Raw genomic sequence first — 24,577 nt, 5'->3', positions numbered from 1 at the left:
CTCCATATCCGAATCCTATCCACCCCAAATCCTCCAAATCCTCCACCAAACCTCTATGGAATCCTGCTCAAGCTTCAGGTTCAGGTTCAGCTACTTGGCCTCCTCTTTCCACGGTAGCCTCCATATCCGAATCCATGTCCACCAAATCCACCAAATCCTCCACCAAAACCTCTATGAAATCCTGGCTCTGCTTCAGGTTCGGGTTCAGCAACAGGACTACCTGCTACTATCCCGAAAAGGACCACGGCTAGGGTGGCAATGATCGTCTGTAAACATTATTGAAATCATCGGTATAATTATAACTCAAAGAAGAAATATTGTTCATTTGGAGTACTGTTCACATCAATGGTTAAACTGAAAACACTAAATTGCTTTATAAATATTTCAAACTCATTTTTCTCTCAAGAAACATTCCTTTTAATAAAGATGTCTATAACCAGTTTACACTATAGTCTAATATAATATAAATTAAGCATTAAGATATTCTGTAATAAGAATTTCATGTTCAGAGAATAAGATATGTATTTGAAATGATATCCTAAAAGTAAATAATCATTGAATTTTATTAGTGATTATGAACATGATTAAAAAGTGTCGATGAGTCATTGAATATTAATGAAGTAGTCTACTAAAGAATTCCTTAAATAAAGACGCGAAGTTTAAAAGACACATCAATATAGTTCATTTTGGCATTCTTTTACCATTTCGTTTTTTTTTAGGTAGTGAGATCATTAAGGAACACTTATATGACAGGCAAAGAAAATGCCTACTCCGTTCTTGGCTAGTGTGAAAATTGATGATAATTTTGCTCATTGACTCTCTCTCTCTCTCTCTCTCTCTCTCTCTCTCTCTCTCTCTCTCTCTCTCTCTCTCTCTCTCTCTCTCTCTCTCTCTCTCTCTCTTACCTTTGACATCATCGTGCAGTGCTTGAGAGGCGACTGTGCTGTAAGGAATTCAGGGATCCCCTTATATACTAGTGTCTGAAGAAAGCGAAATGTCCTTCTCACGATCTTGAAGAAAATAACAACGTCATCGGCTATTAAGTAAATATTAATGATTACAATTTTTTCTGCTTTTCATACCCTTTGAACTAAACAATCCAATGGCCTTATTATTTATAGGTCTTATGCATATTCCAGAATCAAGATATATAATGGATATATGTATATATATATATATATATATATATATATATATATATATATATATATACATATATATATACATAGAGTACTAGCAAATGCAGTAAGGAAAATATACCGCTCAAGTTCAAGCACATACCTTCATAATATAAAGTTTCCTCACTGACATTGTGTGGAGAGACGTGAACCCTCTTGGCACTGAACCTCTTCCCGTAATTTTTTTGTGGAAATTGAACGGTTTTGTTCAAAGATATTGAAAAGTGGAAAAAGGAAAAGCAATTTTCGTTATCCCTCATCTTTATCAATACACAATGACGAAGTTATTTTTTTCAAGATCTTAAAGACGAAGGGAAGGACATTTGGTTTCCCTTAATCACTATAAAAGGGGATTCCTGATTCTCTTTCAGCACAGTTGCCTCTCAAGCACTGCAAGATGCCGTCCAAGGTAAAACAAACAGACAGAAAGAGAGAGAGAGAGCGAAAACGTAATTATAGTTAGAGCATCATTTCAAATACAAATATAGACCTCTTAATATAGAATGTATTAGTAGAATATCCTTTTCTTTGACATGTTATTTCGCATCAAACTATAAACAGTAGATGAGAGAGAAATCTGTCTGAAATATACTTACCACCATTCAGAACTTCAGTTTGAGCAATAGTGTGAGCAATAGTGTGAACTAATAATTCCTGGAAAACAAAAAATAAAAAATCCAACAGATTTTTCTAACATATTTCTTGGTTTAGAAGACACCATTCAAAATTTATTAGTACATTTTTTGCAGACAGTTGTTGCCACCTTCACTGTGGTCCTTTTCGGGATAGTAGCAGCTGGTCCAGTTGCTGAACCCGAACCGGAAGCAAATCCTGGATTCCACAGAGGATTTGGTGGAGGGTTTGGAGGATTTGGTGGCCATGGATTCGGATATGGAGGCTACCGTGGAAAGAGGAGCCCAGTAGCTGAAGCTGAGCCCGGATTCCATCGAGGACTTGGTGGAGGATTTGGAGGATTTGGTGGCCATGGATTTCGGATATGGAGGCTAACCGTGGAAAGAGGAGCCCAGTAGCTGAAGCTGATCCCGGATTCCATCGAGGATTTGGTGGAGGATTTGGAGGATTTGGTGGCCATGGATTCGGAGTATGGAGGCTACCGTGGAAAAGATGGAGCCCAGTAGCTGAAGCTGAGCCCGGATTCCATCGAGGACTTGGTGGAGGATTTGGAGGATTTGGTGGCCATGGATTCGGATACGGAGGCTACCGTGGAAAGAGGAGCCCAGTAGCTGAAGCTGAGCCCGGATTCCATCGAGGATTTGGTGGAGGATTTGGAGGATTTGGTGGCCATGGATTCGGATATGGAGGCTACCGTGGAAAGAGGAGCCCAGTAGCTGAAGCTGAGCCCGGATTCCATCGAGGATTTGGTGGAGGATTTGGAGGATTCAGTGGTTTTGGTCATATTGGAGGAGGCAGATATTATAGTTAGGACAAAATTTTCAAAGTCCTTCCAATTTACATATGTTTAGAAATAAAACTTATTTTCAAAACAGATATTACTTTTATTTCCCATACCCAATCTAGCGATTAAACGAAGTCAGGAATACTATATAAAGTATTTAAAGGTGAGTTAACTGTCACCGAACTACCAAGCTACTCTTCCTCTAGTTAAGTTTAAAGATTGTGCAAACCTTATCAAATAAGTATCAAAATCTTTGAGTTGTTCTTGCGAGAGCCTAAAAGGAGGGGATGATGCTTCGTAAAGGAATCCTTTTTCTAGGAAAGCATTAAATTACGTGCACGAAAGCAGCCCTTAATAAGAAGATGAAAAAGGGAACAAGTAAGACAATTTATGCACATCGTATTTTAGACGATTAGAGGAGATCGAACCTTTATTGATTTATGTTTTAATATGCTGTAGTTTCGAGAATCCAAACCACGACTTAACAGATGCAGTAGGGATGATATATTCCTATCCCCAAAGTCATTCGCATCATGATCAATATTATTGTATATGCGTTGCGATCATTGAGGACCACTGCTGTGTGATAGTCGGTGCTTTCGAAATGTCCCATGAATTTTTAGACAACGATAAACAACTGGCTGGAAGAAATATTTTGCTGGAGTGGGCTCAAGGTCCCAAGCCCCGTATAGATATAGAACTTTTTAATGTAACAATTTAACGATAGCATTCTATTTCCATTACAGAAATGCAGCACTAAATGAAGTCGTATGAATATTATAGGAGCATAGAGTGGTTTCTGGCGATGAAATATCTTCCTTACAATTCAACAAGAATGCTAGAGAACAAAAGTAACTAGAATCGAATGGAAAATGTTAAAAACAAGGCTAATGAAAATCTGTAATGGAGAATAACATCGTTAAAAAAGCTTCTCCAGAACTTCATAAAATACTTAACAAGTATGAACGATTTATGGCAGGAACTGAGAGGGTTAGGGAAACCATGTTTTCTATGGACTAAAATCTAATGTATTGTGTAGTCACAGTGTTCAGTAAACTAAGCTAATTACAAAGAAATCAGGTTCCTGGTATCTTCGTATTCACCAAATTAGTAAATTTTGGGAATTGAGGCAGAAAATCCTAAGGAAAATGTCCTTTTGATTTACTAGAAGATATTACCCAGATAATGAACAATAAATCTAAACACGACCATTTACTTTGCTGACCTTTTAAAATGAAGTGTTAGTCGCATTATAACAGTAAAATTTGTTGCTGACTATGTTTGTTTGTTTAAATAAACTTATATTTACTTTCTGGCTGTTTTTCTTATTTTGATTAACATCAGAATTTGATGAACTTTCACATTCTTGTCTTACCCATGATATCTGCCACTTCCGACATGACCAAATCCACCAAATCGTCCTCCAAAACCTCTTCGGGTTCGGGTTCAGCAACAGGACCCGCTGCTGCTATCCCGAAGAGAATCACGTCGATGGTGGTAATTATCATCAGTAAACAATATTGAAAATCCCTAAATGATTAGATCTTAAACAAGAAGTATTGTTCACTTGGAATATTGTTCACATCAATCGTTAAACTGAAAGCACTGAATTGTTTTAAATATATTTCAAACTGATTTTTCTGTTATGAAACATTCTTTTTGGCAAAGAAAATAAAACAAAATAATGTAAATAAAGCATAAAGATATTCTTTGATTACATTTAATGTTCAAAGATCAAGACATGTATATCTTCTTCTTTTTTTTCTTTGGTCATCCAGTGACAAACCCTTTTTGTCTCCACTGTACGACATCGCGGTGTCATACCATAGCGGCGATTAAAAATCTTATCATGGTAAGAAAACTTGTCAGTGATACATTGTGCCGTTTAAATTGATCTCCTTATAAAAGACAAATATTGATACAGTAAATATAATATTATGAAGGTATGATAATATGATGGATTATTATCAGAAACAGGGCGATGGAATATACTCTATGATTACATCAAAAGAGCCAAATATATTTCTGGATTTATGAAAGTGAGAAAATTACTGAATTTATATATAATGAAATGAATCTGTTCTTTGTAATTATTGTAAAATAGCGTAAATTTTATAAAACAAAGTAAAAAATAAAAAGAAATACACCATATAATACACAATGTACTTTTTTAAATTTTTTACTTTGTTTATATTGCAACATATTGTGACATTGAATACTATTTCTCCTATATCAGAAATTTCTGAATAGTCACTAAGTTATATGCAGCAAGTAGGCAGAAGCCTTATGAAGGATTGGCTCCCTGAAAGGCAATATCCCAAATAGTATTAACAATTGACTACACAATTCTAAGAACTTAATCAGTATTAACAATAAACAAAGAAACAAACAAACACAAACTAGTGTTACATTATTTAACCTAGTAGATAATATCTGTTCATTGAAAATCTTCCTTTATTTCCAGATCCACTACTATCTGTGAGGAGGCTATTTATTGTAGTCTCAATCTTCCACATCATATTTAAAGACGGGAATGGGGTCTAGGGTTGGGTTGTGTGGGTGGCTGTGGTTGTGGGGTATGCTAAATTATGAGGCCAGTTCTTTTTCTGTGCTTATCTGCTCATTGTTTTTCTCATTCAGTGTACGAACTCCTCCTTTTAGGCCTTTCTAAACAAAGAATAAACGATGTGAAAGATTTGAGATATAGATTCCCCTCATGTTCCTTGGACAATGATTTGCAGCGTCGAACAAAACAATTACTGTGAGGGCCACTTATTTATATCGATAACAAAATAAGAATTTTTAATAGACGTACTTTCACATTCTGATTATAAGAAAGACTCTACGTAAAGAAAATGTAATATACTTGTAAATGAGCAAGGAATATATATATATATAGTATATATATATATATATATATATATATATATATATATATATATATATATGACTGGTAAAAGTGTTCTGTAACAACAGAATTCCATCTAATAAAAGGAGCCCATAAAAACACCAAAAATGTAGAGAGAAAAGTACTATATTTCAGAGACTGCTGTCTCTCTCTTCAGGTATATGAATGAGAAAAGTTTACAGAAAAGGTGGTATTTATACCAAGAGATTCGTCCACAAGTAAGCCAATTTAGGTCACCCCCGCTGATAATCTTCCTTTAATCTTCTTAAGCGTTGGTTGAATGAACACTGCGTCGACGATGTCCGATGTCCAATTCCCTTTTGAGATGTTCATTACCTGCTCTCTTTTATTAAGGCCGATTCCATCATTTGACTCTTGTACCGGCAGTTGCTGCTATAAATTACACTGGACATATTCCAGTTTATTCTATGGTTATGTCATTTATATGATTGAAAATAGCCGAGTTCTGTTGTCCATACCTAACTGACCGTTTGTGTTGTATTAATCTCTGGGGAAGTGATTTACCTGTAAATCCGATGTAAGATTGGTCACAGTCCTGGCATGGGATCTCATATACCCCAGAGGTCTTTGGGCGATGTCTTTTGTTGGACGTTAATCAGGGATTTGGCTAAGGTATTTGGGTATGTAAATGCAAAAGGGTTTGGATTTCCCAAGGGTGTGAGTTACTCTCTTAATCGTCTCCAGGTGGGGAATTTTTATCTTATTGTTGGGTGTGTCTCTGGTCTTGTCTTTAGGGGGTCGGTAGAAAAATTACGTTTGCTTTTTGAATTGCTTTCTCAATTATATGGTCAGGATACTTTAAAGATGAAAGTTGCTTGCGAATTAGTTCAAATTCTTTTTCCAGGAAATCTGGGGAACAAATTCGTAAGGCTCTTAAGAATAGGTTGCTAGCTAGACCTATCTTGATAGTATTGTCATGATAGCTAAAGTAGTGAATATATGAAAGTGAGAACGTTGGTTTTCTGTATATGGTAATTTGTATTCTGTCGTGTCTCTGATTATTAAAACATCAAGAAAAGGAATTTTGTTGTCTGTTTCCCATTCAACTTTAAATTTGATGCTGGGCACTAATGCGTTTAATTTTGAGAGGAATTCATTAAAATTACCCCTTATTATCCCAAAATGTTTTAGTATGTCATCCACGTATCTCATCCACAGCATGTTTTTGGGTTTTATTGCATTATTACTGTAGTTTCAAAGTATTCCATGTACAGATTGGCTAAAATAGGACTTAAAGGACTACCCATTCCCCTACTGACACCCGATTTTTGCTTGTAGAATGATTCCCCGAATGAAAATACTATTAGATGCACATAATTCAACTAACTTTATTATTTTGTCAAGTGCCAAAGGGAAATGATCTGAATAGGGGGATATTTTTCCCTTAAAAACTGAAGAACGTCCTGTACTGGTACTTTTGTGAATAGGGAGTCTACGTCAAGGCTTAAAAGTTTTATGTTGTGAAGTGGTATATGTGCTTCTCTGAATTTGTGACAAAAGTCTTCCGAATGTTTGATGTGACTGGGAGAAAAAGTGCCTAAAAAAGGAGAAAGGAGGCCAGCTAACCATTTAGAAATTTTGTAATTGAAAGCTCCGGCGCATGAAACGATGGGTCTGAATGGAAGATTGTCTTTGTGAGTTTTGGGAAGACCATAAAAGGAGGGTAATTTAGGATTAATTACTTTAAATTTCTCTAATAGTTCAATACTCTTTTTGTCTTGGCCATTAATCTTACTTTCCGAAAAAATTCTGTGGGAACGTTCTGGAGGGGATTTTTCGTCAGTTTTTCGTAAGTATTTGTGTCGCTAAGGAGATGTTGATTTTGTCGAGTAGAAGCTTTTTGTCCATTATTACAATTTTGCCGTCTTTATCGGATCTACTTATTATAAAATCTAACTTTTTAGCGAGTGGATGGCTATCATGAATCTGCGGGGAACAGGATATTTCTTATGAAGGTCAGTTAAAGCATTTAGTAACACTCCTTTTAAACATATCTCTTCACGGCTGTAGTTTTTGTCAGATATGAATTTATCAAAAGCCACTATGAAGTCTAGGTTGTTTTTGCGGTCTGGCATTAGGGCAAAGGATAAGCCTAAATTTAAAAACTAAATGTTGATTTACAGTAAGGGGGGTGTTGGATAAGCAGTCTCTGAAATATAGTACTTTTCTCTCTACATTTTGGTTTTGGTGTTTTTTTATGGGCTCCTTTTATTAGATAGATATATATATATATTATATATATATATCTATATATATATTATATAGATATATCAATTTGTGTTAATGATATACATATACATACATATCTTCATATATATATATATATATATCATATATAAAGATATGATGCATAATATGTAAACTGTAAACTCATTAACACAAATTTATTATACCCAAATACACTGAAATCACAGTTTTAATAGATTTGTTCAAAGGAAAATAAAATTAGAAAAAGCGGAAAAAGTGCCGTTACTGCTCTTGTTTATTAATGGATGACTGTTCTTTTCTTCAAGATCTGAATGACCAATAGAAGGACACTTGGCTTTCCTTAGTCAGTATATAAGGGGATCCTAAGTCAGTCTCAGCACAGTCACTCCTCAAACCCTGCACGATGACGTCTAAGGTAAGAGGGAGAGATAGGTAGAAAAGTGAATCAGCATATTGGTTTGGTATGTTATTTAAATTACGCTCCCGTGTGGAAAGCAAGTTTCTCATTACCTGTTTTATTATCATCTTAAGTTTCTGATTTTCCCACCTCTGTAACCATGTTTTCATTCATTAATATATTTTCAATTTGTTGATTAAATGACCATCATTTCAATTCATATCTAGATCTTGAACTTATAAATAACACTTCGTAAAATATCATTCGCGTTTACTCTTGTAATATTGCTTTATTTTTCTATCTCAAAGACTTTTGACAGAAAAACCAAGCTGAAAAATATTTAACACAATCAAGAGCATTCAAAACTACAGACTTCTTATTTGAATTCTAATTACAAGAAATTTTCAATAAATTTTTCTTTATTGGTAGACGATCATTGCCATCTTAGCAGTGGTGCTTTTTGGGATCGTAGCAGGTGATCCTGTTGCTGAACCCGAAGCCAAAGCTGATCCTGGATTCCATAGAGGATTTGGTGGAGGATTTGGTGGATTTGGTGGCCATGGATTCGGATATGGAGGCTACCGTGGCAAAAGGAGCCCAGTAGCTGATCCTGAAGCTGAGCCTGGATTTATTCAACGTGGAATCGGTGGAGGACATGGAGGATTTGGAGGTCACGGATTCGGATATGGGGGCTACCGTGGAAAGAGGAGCCCAGTAGCTGAAGCTGAACCCGGATTCCATAGAGGTTTTGGTGGAGGATTTGGAGGATTTGGTCATTTTGGAGGCGGCAGATATTATGGCTAAGAAAATATGTGGAGGTTCTTCCATCATGAGTCCAAAAATAAAGAAGCATTACCAAAATATACATTTCTATTATTAATCACAACTAACAAAGTGAATGATGAATGCTTGATTAACAGTTATTTCACACTTTTAAAGAAATGAAGCTTGGAGTATTAGAAAATTTCTTTAGCCACAAGAAAAAGAAAGCAGTAAAAATATTATCTTGTTAGAATAGAGAAATCATCATATTAAATATAATGGTCCAGGAACATTTGAAATAAAATTCAAAGTTATTGTCCATGTCTAACAAACTCTGAGTAGCATGAGTAGCAGTGTCTTAAACAAGTAAAAAAATGCATGGAAGTTTCTTCAGCGGAATCGAGTTTTCTGTATGAGCCATGGCCAATGAAGCTTTCAGCCACGTCCCGGTGGTGGCCTGTCCTATAGCTTTGCCAGACGCACGATTATGGCTACCTTTAACCTTAAATTAGATGGTGGATGATCAACAAACCAATTTGCAGCCCTCTAGCCTTAGTCATTTTTAATTCTGAAGGCAGACAGAAAAAGTGTTGACTGACAGACAAAGCCGTCACAATAGTTTTCTTTTATAGAAAACTAAAAATTGTGAGGCTAAACAACAAAAGCCCTTAAATAACTACAAAATACACTTGATTCAATTTGGAGATATCTAGATCTTTCCTGGTCTATTCGATGCCATGCAGGAATGGAGAGTATTGCCCAAGGGCACTTAGGAACTCTTGGTGCTCCTGTGCTGTCTTCACTTTTGGGAAATTTGAAAATATAGGATAAAGTTGACGGGAAGAATTTCATGCTGATTTTTTCACCTACACCTTATTTTGTGATAACAAGCACTTATATATATTTTCTTCACTCATATATTATATCAAGTAACAGCTGCACCAAAGGCGTGGCTCTGTGGTCCTTTGTCCATTTTTATCAGATTTATTCATATCATTCTACAGAATAGTTATCTGAAATCGATTTTCTATTTCCTAAAGGCGTAGTCTTGGAATGAAAGAAATATTCCCTATTTCTTTATTATTTTTGCCATTTATTCCTTACTTCTTCACTCCTATCCTACCCCCCGTCTTGAAACAACCCAAATTGTTTCCATACCTTAATCTTTCCTCTCTCCTTTACTCAGCTCAGTAACAATTTTTTTCTTTCCCCATATGCTTTCCTACTTTTTGTCTCTTTGAGCAAGAGAGTAAATCATACTATTTCCCAAAGATTATCATATTACCTATGCAAAAGTTAAGTTTCTGTTTCTACTATTACCTGTGTTGCTCTGTGCAATACGCTTTTTGGTCATTCAGTGGCACAACCACTTTGGTTCCGCAAGTCCAACCCTGTAGCATCTTAAACTAGTCATGAAGAGTCTCATAAACCCAGATTGAGATATTACGTATTTTCAGTCGTTAGATCACCATGAAAATGTTTGACACTGAGACAGTTTCCCCTTCATACTAGCGCCCCTAAAAACGAAGACTAATATATCATTATTATAAAGAAAAGAAAACTGTAAAAAATTGTTTATTCATAACTAAAGTGTTAGAACATCGCTAGATGTATACAGGAAACATTGACCATTACTGAATTCTTATATAGTGCAATAGGAAATCTGCTGCCTTTTGTAATTAATTCAATACACTTTGGCTTCTATTATAAATAAAAAAAGATGAAATACAAAGAATGTGCACAGTAATTTATTATGACTGTATAAAATTGCCTCAGTACGTGAAATTAATCAGAGATGTACCCTAGGCAGTCCGGGACCCAATGATAAAATAAATATTTTTTCAACTCCAAAAATAATTGCGGCTGTTTCCCCAATTTGTACATTGTATTGAGTTTAGAGCAATGGGAAATATTGAAAATATTCTACATATTTACTTATACTCTGTGCAGAAATATGCAAGTATTCAATGTACTACGTTGTGCTGGGTATTCCGGTATGGTAACGATAACTTGTGACTGGCTGAGTCCTCGGGTGGGACTCATCTTGTGAAGGGGTCCTTGGTATGGTCAAGTTTGGTAACCACTGGTATAAATAATTTGGTCTACAAAGCCTATGAGCATTTTTGAGCAGGAAAAGTAGATTGCTTATGTAAACTGAGTTAAACTAATTAAGATTAATTTAATGCCTACCTTGACTTATTTGCTGTAGACTTTCTATCATATACCCAGCTCATCCTAGTTCACTTTTCTGCATTGTTACGAAGAACACTCATAAAACAAATGACTTTCCTCATACTTATCTGGTTTTAACATATGCTAAGTTTTCTAAAGACTTTGGTTAAATGTCCCGTTTACAAATTAGAAGAAGAGACGGCTGAAGCTTGGTTATTTGTGCGGTTCTGTGCCCTAATCTACTGCTTACCATTTTTTTAAGCGGAGAGGCATTTGTAGGCTGAGAGGCTGGCTTAGTATATTTTTGCAACATCACAGGATGAACTCGTTGTGAGGTCAGTTCACCTTCTTCCAGGCTCCTTTGAAAAAGGCAGTAAGTTAACAGCCAGAGGAAGTTCGGATGTTGAAACACATCTAAGGGCATCACAAATTTTATTACCCAGAGCTCAGTTATCATTTCTCTTAGCGAAAGCTCCGCAGAGTCAAACAAAACGAACATTTTGGGAATTGATTTCCCATGCTTTAGGTCCTATTTTTTTAATGTATACTCAATAATAAAAAAAAAGAATCTATGGAACGCAAATAGTTTATTTTCCCTAGTACGGTGGGTAAATATACCAACATAAAATCCGCAGTTAATTCTTGAGATATAAAGTATCCAAAATATAGCCCAGAATTAACGATTTTAATCTAAAGAAATGACAAGTAGAAAAAGAGAGATTGATTGTCCTTATGGCTCTTGCTTACTAATAGACGATGACGCATTCCTTTTCTTTATGATCTTGACGATCGTCTGAAGGGCATTTGTCGTCCCTCAGGCAGCATATACGGTGCTCCCTGGTCCCCTTCGTCACAGTCGCTTCTCAAGTACTACACGATGATGTCCAGGGTAAGAGAGAGAGAGAAAGAATTGAAAAAGTGTACTTACTTTTGATATATAGCTTCAATTACTCCAGCGGGAATCATTTGACTAACTGTGGTTATTATCTTGATGTGTAAACAATGCTCCGACCCTCTTAACTCTATCTATAATAATATTTTCTGATTTTTGACGGTATGGCATCATTTTACTTGCATATCTAGAACTTAGTCCTAAAATATATGCCGGGTCCATTCATATAAATTTGTATTATTTTTCTATCTGGATATGAAACCTCTGAGGGGAAACCTTTAAAAGAAAGACCTGACTGAAATAAATTTAACATTGCTAAGATTATTTACCTAAGCTATTGCATTAAGAGTATTCCAATTACTCCTGATGCCATAATGTAAAAATAAATTCTAATTACTGAAAAGATGAATTTGTATTTATATAAACTTCCAAAAGATTGTAGGACTTCTGGTTTTAGGTCTAATTGTCCAGGAATTTTAATAATTTTTTTGTTTTACAGCCGATTATTGCCACCTTAGCCGTGCTCCTATTCGGGATAGTAGCAGCTGATCCTGTTGCTGAACCCGAAGCCAAAGCTGATCCAGGATTCCATAAAGGATTTGGTGGAGGATTTGGAGGATTTGGTGGCCATGGATTTGGATATGGAGGTTACCGTGGAAAGAGGAGCCCAGTAGCTGAGCCTGGATTTATCCACCATGGGTTTGGTGGAGGATTTGGAGGATTTGGTGGCCATGGATTCGGATATGGAGGTTACCGAGGAAAGAGGAGCCCAGTAGCTGAACCCGAAGCCAAGCCTGGATTAGTTCACCGTGGATTTGGAGGAGGATTTGGTCACTTCGGAGGAGGCAGATATTATGGTTAAGAAAAAATGTGAGGATTCTTCCAATGAATTAAAGAAACTGATTATCAAATTCTGCACTAATTTTCATTATTACCCAAACAAAGCAAATAATTAATATTTTGTTAGAAAATGTTTTACTCTTTTCAAGTAAGGAACAGTATATTATAAGAAAAATGTCTTCATCTAATGTTAGATCAAAATTATTATTGTACCACTTAAAAACAAAAGTAATGTCATATTGATTATATCATTTTTCACAAATATTTCAACTGAAATTCAGACTGGTTATTCCTTATTGACATTCTTTAAGTAGAAATTTATGTAGAAATCATGTGACCCTAGAAATGGATATCTCCAAATCCTTTGTGATCTCCTGATTACCATGCAGAAATAGCGACGTCCTGCCCAGAAGACCCTCAAGCATTTTGTGCTCTGGAATTGTCTTCATTTTTAGGAAACTCGAATTAGAAAGAATTTCAGTTTGTTTTTCCATCTCATATAATTAAGGTTTACATTCCCTTCTATAGTCACTTTGATATCCTTTCCTTTTGTGATAACAGGCGCTTGTTACCTTTGTTCAACACCTGCATGCTATATCATTGTTCCAAAAATGAATAGGAGTTGTGGTAATTTGTACATTGATTGTACATGTGGTGTTGTCTTTGAAGTGAATATCTGTGCAGTGTTTGTCTCAAATGCAGCAGATCTTCTGCATCAAATAGGGAATTATATACAGGCACCTTTTCACGTTGTCTGGGTTAGTCTCTAGACCAGTCTGTTGCTGCGGCTAGTTTTACCACATATTCCAATTGACAGTGTTCAATGTTGTCAGACAAGAACCTGATTAGATGCTTCGTCACTCTTCTTTAGAATACATTTCCTCACATGAATCAGCTACCTACATCATCCTGTAACAAATAGATATTTCTTATATAGTGACTCCAAGGGTTTTAACCCTGTGTATCCACCTTTTGTGGCGTGTTTAGTACACGACTGCTAGGGATGACCGTAAAAAAAAAACTGTAAATATCATATAGATAATGACCCCCAAGAAATATTATATTAGTCTTAGATAACGACACCCGAACTTTGTTGGGGTCGCTATCTAGGAAAGATCCCAAAATATGCTATCGGCCCCTGAATCAAAGAGGCTGCTATCTGCACCACATAAGTTATTACATATTATGAAAAGCTAAGTAACCCCATGCCCAATGAAATGCCAATTTAAAATTTCCTAGAAAATAATTATTCAATCTCTAAACTCATAAGTGAAACTGGGTAAAACAAACACGTTACAACAGCAGGAGACGACGCTATCAAACACTGAGCCGAGGAAGTCTCCTCCAATCGTATGACGAAGGCACAAGGACAGTAAAAGGAAGCAGCGCGACACGGAAAGGTCAGTAACCTTTCCCGACCCACCCCTGTACCCGAGAGCGTAGGGAATGAGACGTGACGTCGCTGAACAGAAATTGACGGTCGCGAAATGTGCAAGATAACTGTCAGACTATAAATTGCGCCGCAGATGCAGTGTTACGTATCAGTGGCGTCACCGGCTTTTTCCTGATACAGGTGGTTACATTAATAATGATTAACATTAGATACATAATAATAGTAATGTGATTTTATGTAATAAAACTAAAATTTAAGTAGAAAAGATGACTCCCTAGCCACCCACCTGTGTGTGTGTGAGTGTGTGCGAACCCGGCGAAGAGGGACTCATTAGAAACGAAAATCTCTCTCTCTCTCTCTCTCTCTCTCTCTCATCTCTCTCTCTCTCTCTCTCTCTCTTAAATATAGAGGTGGAACAACAACAGCAAAAAGAAATAAGAAAAGTTCTTGAAAGAAAAGAAAAATTCAAGGACTATTGAGATATTTGTGAGTTTGGGTGTGTGTGTGTGTGTGTGTATTTGTGTATGTAATGTATGCGTGTGTGTGGGGGCGGGGTGGGGTGGGGGGGGGGGGGGTGGCTGGGCGTTCTTTAAAATAGCGATTTCAGTTTATAGACAAAATTGCGTGAAAAGACAAAAAAAAAAAAAAAAGCCAGCATTGTTTTGGGCCTTTCTGAGCTAAGCTGTGATTTATATACCTGGCAGACAGTCTAGTATGATTGTCGCAACCTGGCAGCCTAGGAAACATTTGCCATCCAGCTATGCTGAACTTAGGTAAAGTGAAGCAGAGACGCCCTAAGAATATCCATATACTTATGTAGCTTAAAGCACAGAAGAAGTCAGAGTTCCAGATCCTAGGTAAGAAAAGAAAGGGTGTGGACGCCGTAAAGCTAATTCAAGACTTCTATGTAACAACAGCGAAAATTAGAAATGGTTGAAGGTCTATTTTCATACCGACGGGAAAAAAATGGCCGGAAGTTCGAAAAACTTTATTGAGACTTTTCTGGAGTCAAATTTATGAACAAAAGTCAAACCGAGGTAATGGAACTTTTCTCCTTGACGACTTTGTAAAAGATAAATTAAGATCTGAGCCGTTTCCATTGTTTGGAGGAAGGAAGGATTTCCTTGGTTTCGAAAAACAATAAAACAAGGAAATTTTGTAACGACATTTCCTTATTTCTAAAGTTTACTTCGCCCGTGATCTTGCATTAGTTAGACAAACAGAGAAAAATTATTTCTTTGAGTTTCTCGGAAGGTCACGGTCAGCTCTTTTCACTGACAGAATTTTTTTCTGGATTAAACAAGCAGAAGGAATTCATTCACACTTCCTTTTACGACTGCTTTGTTACGAAGAATCCTTGCACTTTTTTGGGGGGAGCCGTCCAAAAGCCACAGATGTTTTATGAGCCCCATGTAAACTAATTGATAGCCGAGCTTATCTCATACCAGTCCGAGCAGCGTTTGTGATTTGTTTCTCTTGTAAACAAACTTTCGGGCAAGTGGTTTTATCAGATCGGAGGTGGATTCCTTTAAGTATAACAGGAAATGTTAGGTACACCTAGGTTTAGAATCGCTATTTTCTCTGTAATTTCGATTTCATTTTTTTTACTTTGTACAGAACCGTACCTTATGAGAAAATTCTTTCTGAAAAGATAAGAAAATCTCTAAAATACTGATAAAGAAGACAATAGAGCAGAAAACAACGAATTGTGAGCAGACTCATTGAAGCAACTTTCAGAGCCCAGACTTGCTATTTCTAATGACTCCGGTGGACACTTTAGACTCATATTTTCGGAGGTAAAGGCGCTGTGTCACTGAATGGCCGAAGGGCCCTTTGCAGGGACCAACACGATCATAATACAAGAAGAATTTTCCTGCATTTAATCAGATATTCTGCGGAGATGAAACGAAATATACTTCCACACTGAAGAAGACGAGAAGGTAGTACGGAATAAATGAAGAACAGGAAGATTGCAATGGAACAGAGTAAACAAAGTAGAGGATAAGGGAGAAAGTAAATATGAAAGGAGAACAAGACTATGAAGCTGGGGGTGGGGTGAAGAAGATGGGAATGAGATGAAAGGAAAAAAAAGTGTATATGAAAGAATCTGATCGACACAATCTGAAGATTAATCTACAAACTAATACATCGCTGGTTCATCGTAACAGCAGTGACATTAAGCAATGTTAAATAAAAATACAAAGAGACTGTTATAATAACAAAGAACTAGTGATGATAATGAAAATGCATTGGAGATGTAAAACTAATAAATATGTTGAAAACCAGACTAACATCAATTCCTTAAATACTGCTTAATCATTTTCTAATTTCCCAACAATTAAATTAGGGAGGAACAACAGCTCTGTTACCCCCTGGGCAGGGAGTAGCCATCCCCATGATACTCAGCAGATCTTACGATTTGTCAATTCATATACAACTTTAAATATCTTGAATATTGTAAAGGAGTTTGAATTTCGGTTGAAACTCTTCTAAAAAAAATAAATATTTCCATGTTTTCTCAATTTCGAGGATGGCGCTAATTATTCTTTTAATTGTACTTTTAAGCAAAGAATTTCTCTTATTTCTCATCGTTATTTGTTTAAATCACGTAATAATTACCTGCATATCATCTTCGATTCGGATAATGAAAGTTATACGTATTTTGATAAAACCTTTCTTTATTTTGATTCACGTGGAAATTTGTCAAATCTGCACATATTTTCTCAACCATAAATTTCCTCTTCCAAAACGACGATATCCTCCAAATCCTCCACCAAATCCTCTATGGAATCTGAATCAGTGCTTGAGAGGCGACAATGCTGAGACAGACAAGTTTCTCTCTTACGATTGTCAAATAAACAACTTTTTTTTTCACTTTTCTTTAATGTTCGGGGTTTGAAATATTTAGAGTATTGTTCATTTATCATAATAATTACGTATATACGGCGTCAATTATCTAAGTTGTTGTGACCCCATGGTACATTTTTGCATCAATCAACCAATCAATCAATCAATCAATTACGTATATGTATATATATATATATATATATATATATATATATATATATATATATATATATATATGTGTGATTCACATATACGCATTAAGCTACGAATGTCCTTTTATATCTAATTCTCTCTACCTCGTAATTAAAGTATTTTCATATATGTTGTAAACCGGAGGGGAATTATTCTTAGTTGATAAGAAATTCGTTGGCTCATGGGCGTCGACCACAGAACCCAGAGAACAGGAGGAACCGTGAGGCACTTTAAACCACAAGGCTATCACAAGAGGTGTAAGTCCACGCCGCCTCCCACCTACAGATACCTGTCGCGGTCAGGAATCAATTAAGAAAAAAATTCCCCTTCGGTCAACATATATGACGATATATTAATTCCGAGGTATTAGAGCGAATTAGATATTAAAGACATTTGTAGCTTGATGCATATATATATATATATATATATATATATATATATATATATATATATATATAGTATGTATGTATGTACGTATGTATATATATATATATATATATATATATATATATATATATATACATATATATATATATATATATATATATATATATATATATATATATATATATATATGTATATATGTATATGTGCATGTATGTATATATATATATATATATATATATATATATATATATATGTATATATATATATATATATATGTTATATATATATATATATATATATATATATATATATATATATATATATATATATATTGGCCATCATTTGACCCAACTTAGATAATAGGGTAGGTTTCGAACCAGTACCCCCTTCCCCTTACCTTTGTAACTAATGTGGTAGATAAACTGTACCTCATTTCATGTGGTCAAGACCATAGAAATGAATTATTGAAAATGTTTTTCAGTCACTACAGTAATACATGGATAAAAAGGACAGACAGAACATGAATATTTGGATAAATAGGACAGTCATCACAGTAGTTCCTGGATAAAATAGACAATAATCACAGTAGTCCCTGGCTAAAGAGATCAACAGCACAGTAATACCTGGTTAAAGGGATAGTCGCTGCAGTAATGCCTGGATAAACTGGACAGTCGTTGCAGTAATACCTGGATAACCACCACAGTAATACCTAGATAAAAGGAACATTCATCTCAGTAATACCTGGATAAAAGGGACAGTAATACCTGAATGAAAGGAACAGTAATACCTGGATACAAGAGACTGACAGTACAGTAGTACCTGAATAAAAGAGACAGACAGAACAGTAATACCTGGATATAAGGGAACCAGACAGTCAGGTCAATAACCTGGATGAAAAATTGGACAGTCACCACCAAGTAATACCGTGGATAAAAAGTGACAGTCATCCTCCAAGAACACCCCCTGGACAAAAGTGACAGTCATCTCAATATCACCTGGAATAAAAGTGACGGAAGTCATCTCAAAACACCCTGGACAAAAGTGACAAGTCATCTCAATATGCAACCTGGATAAAAGGAGTGGGGGGGGAAAAGTGAACCAGTCATCTCAATAACACCTGGATAAAAGTGACAAAAAGTCATCTCAAGTAACAACACCACCCACACTCTCACTACCACACCCAACGCCAACCTGGATAAAAGTGGGAAACCAAAGTCCATCTCAATAAGAATCCTTGGAATAAAAAGAAAACAGTCATTCGCAACAACTACCTTGGATAAAAGAAAAGAAACAGTCATTCCTCAACAATAATATCTAGATAAAAGGGGCAGTCATCACAGTAATACCTGCATAAAAGGGACAGTCATTACATTAATACCTGAATTTAAAGGACAGACAGTACAGTAATATCTGGATGAAAGGACAGTTACCACAGTAATACCCGGATAAAAGGGACAGTCATCACAGTAATACCTGGTTAAAGGTGTCAGATAGAACAATATTACCTGGATAAAAGGGACAGTCACCACAAGTCTACCTGGTTAAAGGTGTCAATAGAACATTACCTGGATAAAAGGGACAGTCACCACAGTATAAAACCTGGTTAAATGTCAGAATGCAATAATACCTGGATAAAAGGGACAGTCACCACAGTAACTTCTCGATAAATGTGAATCATCACAGTAATACCTGGATAAAAAACAGTCACCACCAGTAACTTCTCGATAAATGTGAATATTCGCAATAAATACCTGGATAAAAGGGACAGTCACAGTAACTTCTCGATAAATGTAAATCATCGCAATATCCCCTGGATAAAAGGGACAGTCACCAACAGTAACTTTCTCGAAAATATTATGTGAATCATCGCATAATACCTGGATAAAAGGACAGTCACACACAGTGGAATTTTATAATGAATACCTGGATATGGATGGTCTGGAATAAAAATGAGTCCACCACAGCTAATATCTGGATAGAAGGGACAGACAGAACAACAATACCTGGACAAAAAGGAGTCACCGCAGTAATACCTGTCAGTTCACCCACAACTCAGCATGGTGAACATTTGAATAAAAAAAAGTATATATATAAATATATATATATATATATATATATATATATATATATATATATATAATATATATATGTGTGTGTGTGTGTGTGTGTGTGTGTGTGTGTGTGTGTGTGTGTGTGTATGTATGTATGTAGTTTACCTACTATATATTAAAAGTATGGTTACCGAAAAATCTTTTCCTGTTATTAATTTAATAAATGGTTTTAGCTATTGTTGTGTACATCTCCATGATTTCGATTAGTTAGCTTAATTTATTTTGGTTATGAGTTAGGATCTGGAGCATGGAAAGGAACTTAAAATCACCTTTTTTTTTTTTTTTTTTTTTTGACACTGAAACATTTACAAGGAGATATGAAGGAAACAGGGAGACGGAAGGAGAAAGAGAAATTGAGGGTAGCAGATGCAATGTATATTGTACAACACCTACTCTAAGCAGTTCGTATGAAATATACATAAAAGATCTAGCAAGGTTTTTTGGCGAAGTTTAAATATTTTGGTCCAAGAGTGTCTTGGAGGTTGAACAACAACTCGGGTAATAAACTTGTATATTTGTTTTCTGTCGTGGGTTTGGCAATTTATGATTATGGCAATAGCAAACAAAAAATAATTTCATCGTAAAATTGGCTGATTTCAATAAAATGAGCATGGAAACATTGCTTCCAAGCTGTGCAAGATCCAATAAGTCTTATATCTTAAACGGATGAATGAATATATGCAGATTCTTCGCTCACGAGCATCCACATTCAAAAATGAATTCGGTGGAAGAAAACGAAAATTAAGTTTAACACCATATCGGTTCATCATCCATACCCCATGATGGATTGAAAAGGAGACAAGAGATAAGGAAATACGTAACGATGAACCTAATACTTACTTTTTCCCTTGCATTGATTTTTAGTGATGTTTTATGTAATGGATAACAAAAACAAGTGTTGGGTAATGGTGTCAGTTTCATCAGGATCATGATTCACGAAGAATCAACCAAGCTTTTTTACCGATTCCTTTTTCAAGCTTTTTGTACCCTTTCATAGTCAAGTTTCCTTTTCTCTCTAGAACATGATTCTTCTGCTGTTGAATACTCAGGAAGGGAACTAAAAATAACACGAACAAAAACACCAGAATAAAATGCTTGATGTGGAAACGCGTAAAACGTTGGCCGTCCAAAACTCTTCGTACAGAAAACCTGGGTTGTGATTTTGAGCCCAGGTGTGTTTGTTCCAGGCGGTCCTTTAACGTTATCTCCATGTTCGTGGGAAACTGGAAAGCGTCGACGGTCATTATACCGACGATGGTGAATCTGATAGTGAGTACAGAGCGCCCCTCATTGATCGCAGCGTAAGCCATATTAACGTTAATGATAATTTGAATTATGACTGAGGAGTTGGAAAATGGCCATCCCTTTTGGATCTCGTGTAGTGGTTTGGTTCTAAAAAGGACCAGTCTCCTAATTTCCGAAGGATGGTGCCATTATGCGCCTAACAGCAACTGACAAAATATTCTCCCTTCTATTTGGTGCCTATTTTACTTTCATCCATTGTACTAATGACCAAACGAATTATGCCGTCGTTAACTGAATAATTTGCGTCCTCTCGGTTGACTGGTATTTCTTATAGACATGACATACAAACGTCAATGGAGAGAATGTAAATTATTCAGTTAACGACAGCATGATTCGTGCTCACCCACCATTTCGGTAGTCCCGAGTTCGCTTCCCCGCTCTGCCAACGTGGAATCAAGGAATTTGTTTCTAGTGATTAAAAATTAATTTCTCGATATAAATTGTGGTTCGGATCCCATAATAAGCTTTAGGTCCCATTGCTAGGTAACTAATTGTTCCTAGCTACATAAAAATATCTAATCTTTCTGGCCAGCCCTAGAGGAGCTGTTAATCAGCTCAGTGGTCTTGTTAAACATAGATATACTTAACTTATAGACAAGACAGCTCAGATTTTTACAACTTTATTAACAGACAACTGAATTAGATAACAATAAAAGAAGGAGGCTGCAAACGACTGTAGTCTTTGAAGAACTTTCAAACTAACCCTCAATTTATATTGTAAAATGAGGTAACTTTATTGTTCAGTAAGGTAATAAAGACGGACTTGCTCAACTTACTGCAAGTTATCTTCTAAACAGCAGAAAGTCGAGGCAATTTTAATTGGTCCCATTTTTCCTTTCCTGTAGCGACTGCGTTCAGGCACATTTTACCTTCCTAAACAGGGTATATCTCTTACGAATTCACATCCGCTTTTTTCCAAGGCTTCAGTTAGAACCTGTCATAGTTGTAATAGAACCTTGACAAAGACCAGCGACATAATATAGGTCACCCTGAGGTAAAACTTCCCTTTTGTTATTACATCTGGTACTCCCTGACTTATATTTAATGTCTGAGAATAATTACTTGCAACCTGTGTCTTGGACATTCATGGGTCCCTATAACAGGTAAGGAAAATATAATTTATATATACTTCAATAATGGTTTCTTTATTAATTGCACATTTGTATTAAAATTCGCTATAATTTTGTATTCTGGCCCTAATCATAAAATCTGCCTCCACCAAAATTACTGAATCCGCCAAAGCCTCTTCCAAAACCTCCATGGAATCCGCCATAACCGAATCCAGGTTCAGCTTCGCGTTCAGGTTCAGCTACTGGGCTCCTCTTTCCACGGTAGCCTCCATATCCCAATCCGTGGTCACCAAATCCGCCAAATCCTCCAAAGCCTCTATGGAATCTTCCATGAACAAATCCAGGCTCAGCTACTGGACTGCCCTTTCCACGGTACCCACCATGTCCGCCAAATCCACCAAACCATCCAAATCCTCCAAGTCCACGGTGGAATCCTCCAAAGTGACCTGGATCGGCTTCAGCTTCTGGGTCAGCCACAGCCACAGCCATGGCTTCAGGCTCAGCTACTGGGCTCCTCTTTCCACGGTAGCCTCCATATCCGAATCCATGTCCACCGAAATGGCCACCAAAACCACCAAATCCTCCGAAGCCTCTGTGAAATCCGCTGTGGAATCTAGGATCAGCTTTGGTTTCCGGTTCAGCAACAGGATCAGCTGCTACTATCCCCAAAAGGACCACTGCTAAGGCGGCGATAATCGTCTGCACAATATTATTTCAAATGCTCCCATTATAATAATAACAGCAACAAATTTGATGCTACCGTAAAAATATTTATTGGCCCAATGTTCTTACTTTTAAACAGTTTCTATAAATCCATTTTCAAGAAGTTAAATACAATCACAGATGAAAATCTTCATACTAAAAAATGTAACTAAGTCAGAAATATACTCCAAGACTTATCATTATAGTATAAGTTCAGATCTCTATTCATTAGTTTCAAATAACAATCAGACAACAATTAGGGAAGCATAGTAATGGTAATTAGGGATGAGGTCACAAATCGTCCATAAATCTTTACTTTATGGTAAAACTAACTCAAGTACTTTTTTTAAAAAAATACAAGAAATTTCATGCTATGAAGCCTAACTTAACAACTTAGGAATAAATTTTAACATTCCTTTTCCTCTATTATTTTCCTTACATTTAATCTTCATCGAAAAAAAAAAAAAATCAATATGACCATTGTGAGCTTTTTCTTTCATCTTTATGAATAGAAATGAGGTGTTCTCTCTCTCTCTCTCTCTCTCTCTCTCTCTCTCTCTCTCTCTCTCTCACCTTGGACATCATCGTGCAGTACTTGAGAGGCGACTGTGCTGAGACGGACTCAGGGATCCCTTATATACTGACTGACGAAAGTCCAGTGCCCTTCAGACGACCTTTCCCTATTTTCCCGCGTTAGTGTCCTTTGAAAACTGATTGCAACATGTACAATGTATATGTTGATGGTGATGAGAATTGTGACTTAGGAATAGGGTATATGTCAATACTTCGGGATCTCCTTTGTTCCTGTTTTGATTCTAGAAAGGGTCAGTCACTTCTTCCTGAAGGAATGTGCTGTTACGTATCCAACAGTCGCTGACAGGTACATGGGCTATAGGATGTAAAATTTCCCGTTTAGTGACTTTTTGATCTTGATTCACTTTACGCATGATCACATAAACACTGCTTATGTTGAGTAAATTAATATACTTTCTTTTGATTTCCTACTATTTTCATAAAGTACGTATCGAGCGAGGTAGATAATTTGCTGCTGAATTTGTCCATGATCAGGGTTCTATCAAAATTATAGCAGCATATCCCTTTAATTCAACATTTATTTCCGAAAGGAAACATGTAAATGTTCCTTCCTATTCAATTAATCTCTTACCTTTCGGGACTCCATTCAAACACGATACTCCAGACCAGTGGTACTTTCCAGCGTGGGGCAGGGCTAATTTGATTTGCATGGGGGCCATCAGTATTTTAGGGGAGATTAGGTGGAGCATGAACAAAACCTTTCATGCTTTGTAATATTCCCTCGGCAATGATCATATACTACTCCAACATAAATTTGTAGATTAACATGTCAAGGTGTCAAGTTACCTTGGTTAGTGCACTCAGGGGTAAACCTTTCCTTTAGTTGTTTCATCTAGTACTTCTTGACTTACTTTTAACATATGGGAATAGTTATTTCCAACTTGTTCAGATAACTCTTTGTCAAAAATCTATAATCCCTATAATATGTATGGTTAATAAATATAAAAAAATTTCTTATAGTAGTTTTCTTTATTTAGATTCGTATTAAAATTCTAAGTAGTTTTGCACTCGGGTCTTAACCATAGTATCTACCTCCCCCAAAATGACCGAATCCGCCTAATCCTCCAAATCCTCCAAATCCTCGATGGAATCCACCGTGAACGAATCCAGGCTCAGCTACTGGGCTCCTCTTTCCACGATAACCTCCATATCCGAATCCATGTCCGCCAAAGCCACCAAAT

At 36.2% G+C, this 24,577-nt stretch overlaps 3 protein-coding genes across 5 annotated transcripts in view; 1 reads left to right on the top strand and 2 right to left on the bottom strand.

Annotated features, from left to right (window-relative positions):
* Positions 1-101: 101 nt before the first annotated feature.
* LOC135220703 (keratin, type II cytoskeletal 2 epidermal-like) lies at positions 102-23,402 on the bottom strand. Of its 3 annotated transcripts, none has more exons than XR_010315764.1 (2): positions 23,376-23,402; positions 102-266 (listed from the first exon to the last, which is right to left on the bottom strand). XR_010315764.1 is itself a non-coding variant. In XM_064258112.1 (2 exons), exons 1-2 carry the CDS (start codon positions 23,385-23,387, stop codon positions 22,227-22,229), a joined length of 585 nt encoding a protein of 194 aa, XP_064114182.1. In that variant the 5' UTR covers positions 23,388-23,401; the 3' UTR covers positions 22,155-22,226. The 3 variants fall into 3 exon arrangements, 1 of the variants encoding a protein (XP_064114182.1); XR_010315763.1 differs by lacking the exon at positions 23,376-23,402 and adding an exon at positions 906-942; XM_064258112.1 differs by lacking the exon at positions 102-266 and adding an exon at positions 22,155-22,799 and having other exon boundaries at positions 23,376-23,401.
* Positions 8,049-8,992, top strand: LOC135221465 (neuropeptide-like protein 31). Its single transcript, XM_064259214.1, has 2 exons — positions 8,049-8,147; positions 8,559-8,992. Exons 1-2 carry the CDS (start codon positions 8,136-8,138, stop codon positions 8,931-8,933), a joined length of 387 nt encoding a protein of 128 aa, XP_064115284.1. The 5' UTR covers positions 8,049-8,135; the 3' UTR covers positions 8,934-8,992.
* A 944-nt stretch (positions 23,403-24,346) lies between the features above and the next one.
* Positions 24,347-24,577, bottom strand: part of LOC135220702 (keratin, type II cytoskeletal 2 epidermal-like) — a 1,383-nt gene continuing 1,152 nt past the window's right edge. Inside the window, exon 2 of the mRNA XM_064258111.1 lies at positions 24,347-24,577. This exon is cut by the window's right edge and continues 461 nt beyond it. Within this exon, the coding sequence (XP_064114181.1) occupies positions 24,412-24,577 (166 nt within the window). The 3' untranslated portion in view covers positions 24,347-24,411.

The sequence above is a fragment of the Macrobrachium nipponense genome, chromosome 2, assembly GCF_015104395.2.
Source record: "Macrobrachium nipponense isolate FS-2020 chromosome 2, ASM1510439v2, whole genome shotgun sequence".
Classification (NCBI taxonomy): Eukaryota; Metazoa; Arthropoda; class Malacostraca; order Decapoda; family Palaemonidae; genus Macrobrachium; species Macrobrachium nipponense.
Note: the sequence above shows the minus strand (reverse complement) of the source record. Positions and strands in the feature narration are given on the sequence as shown.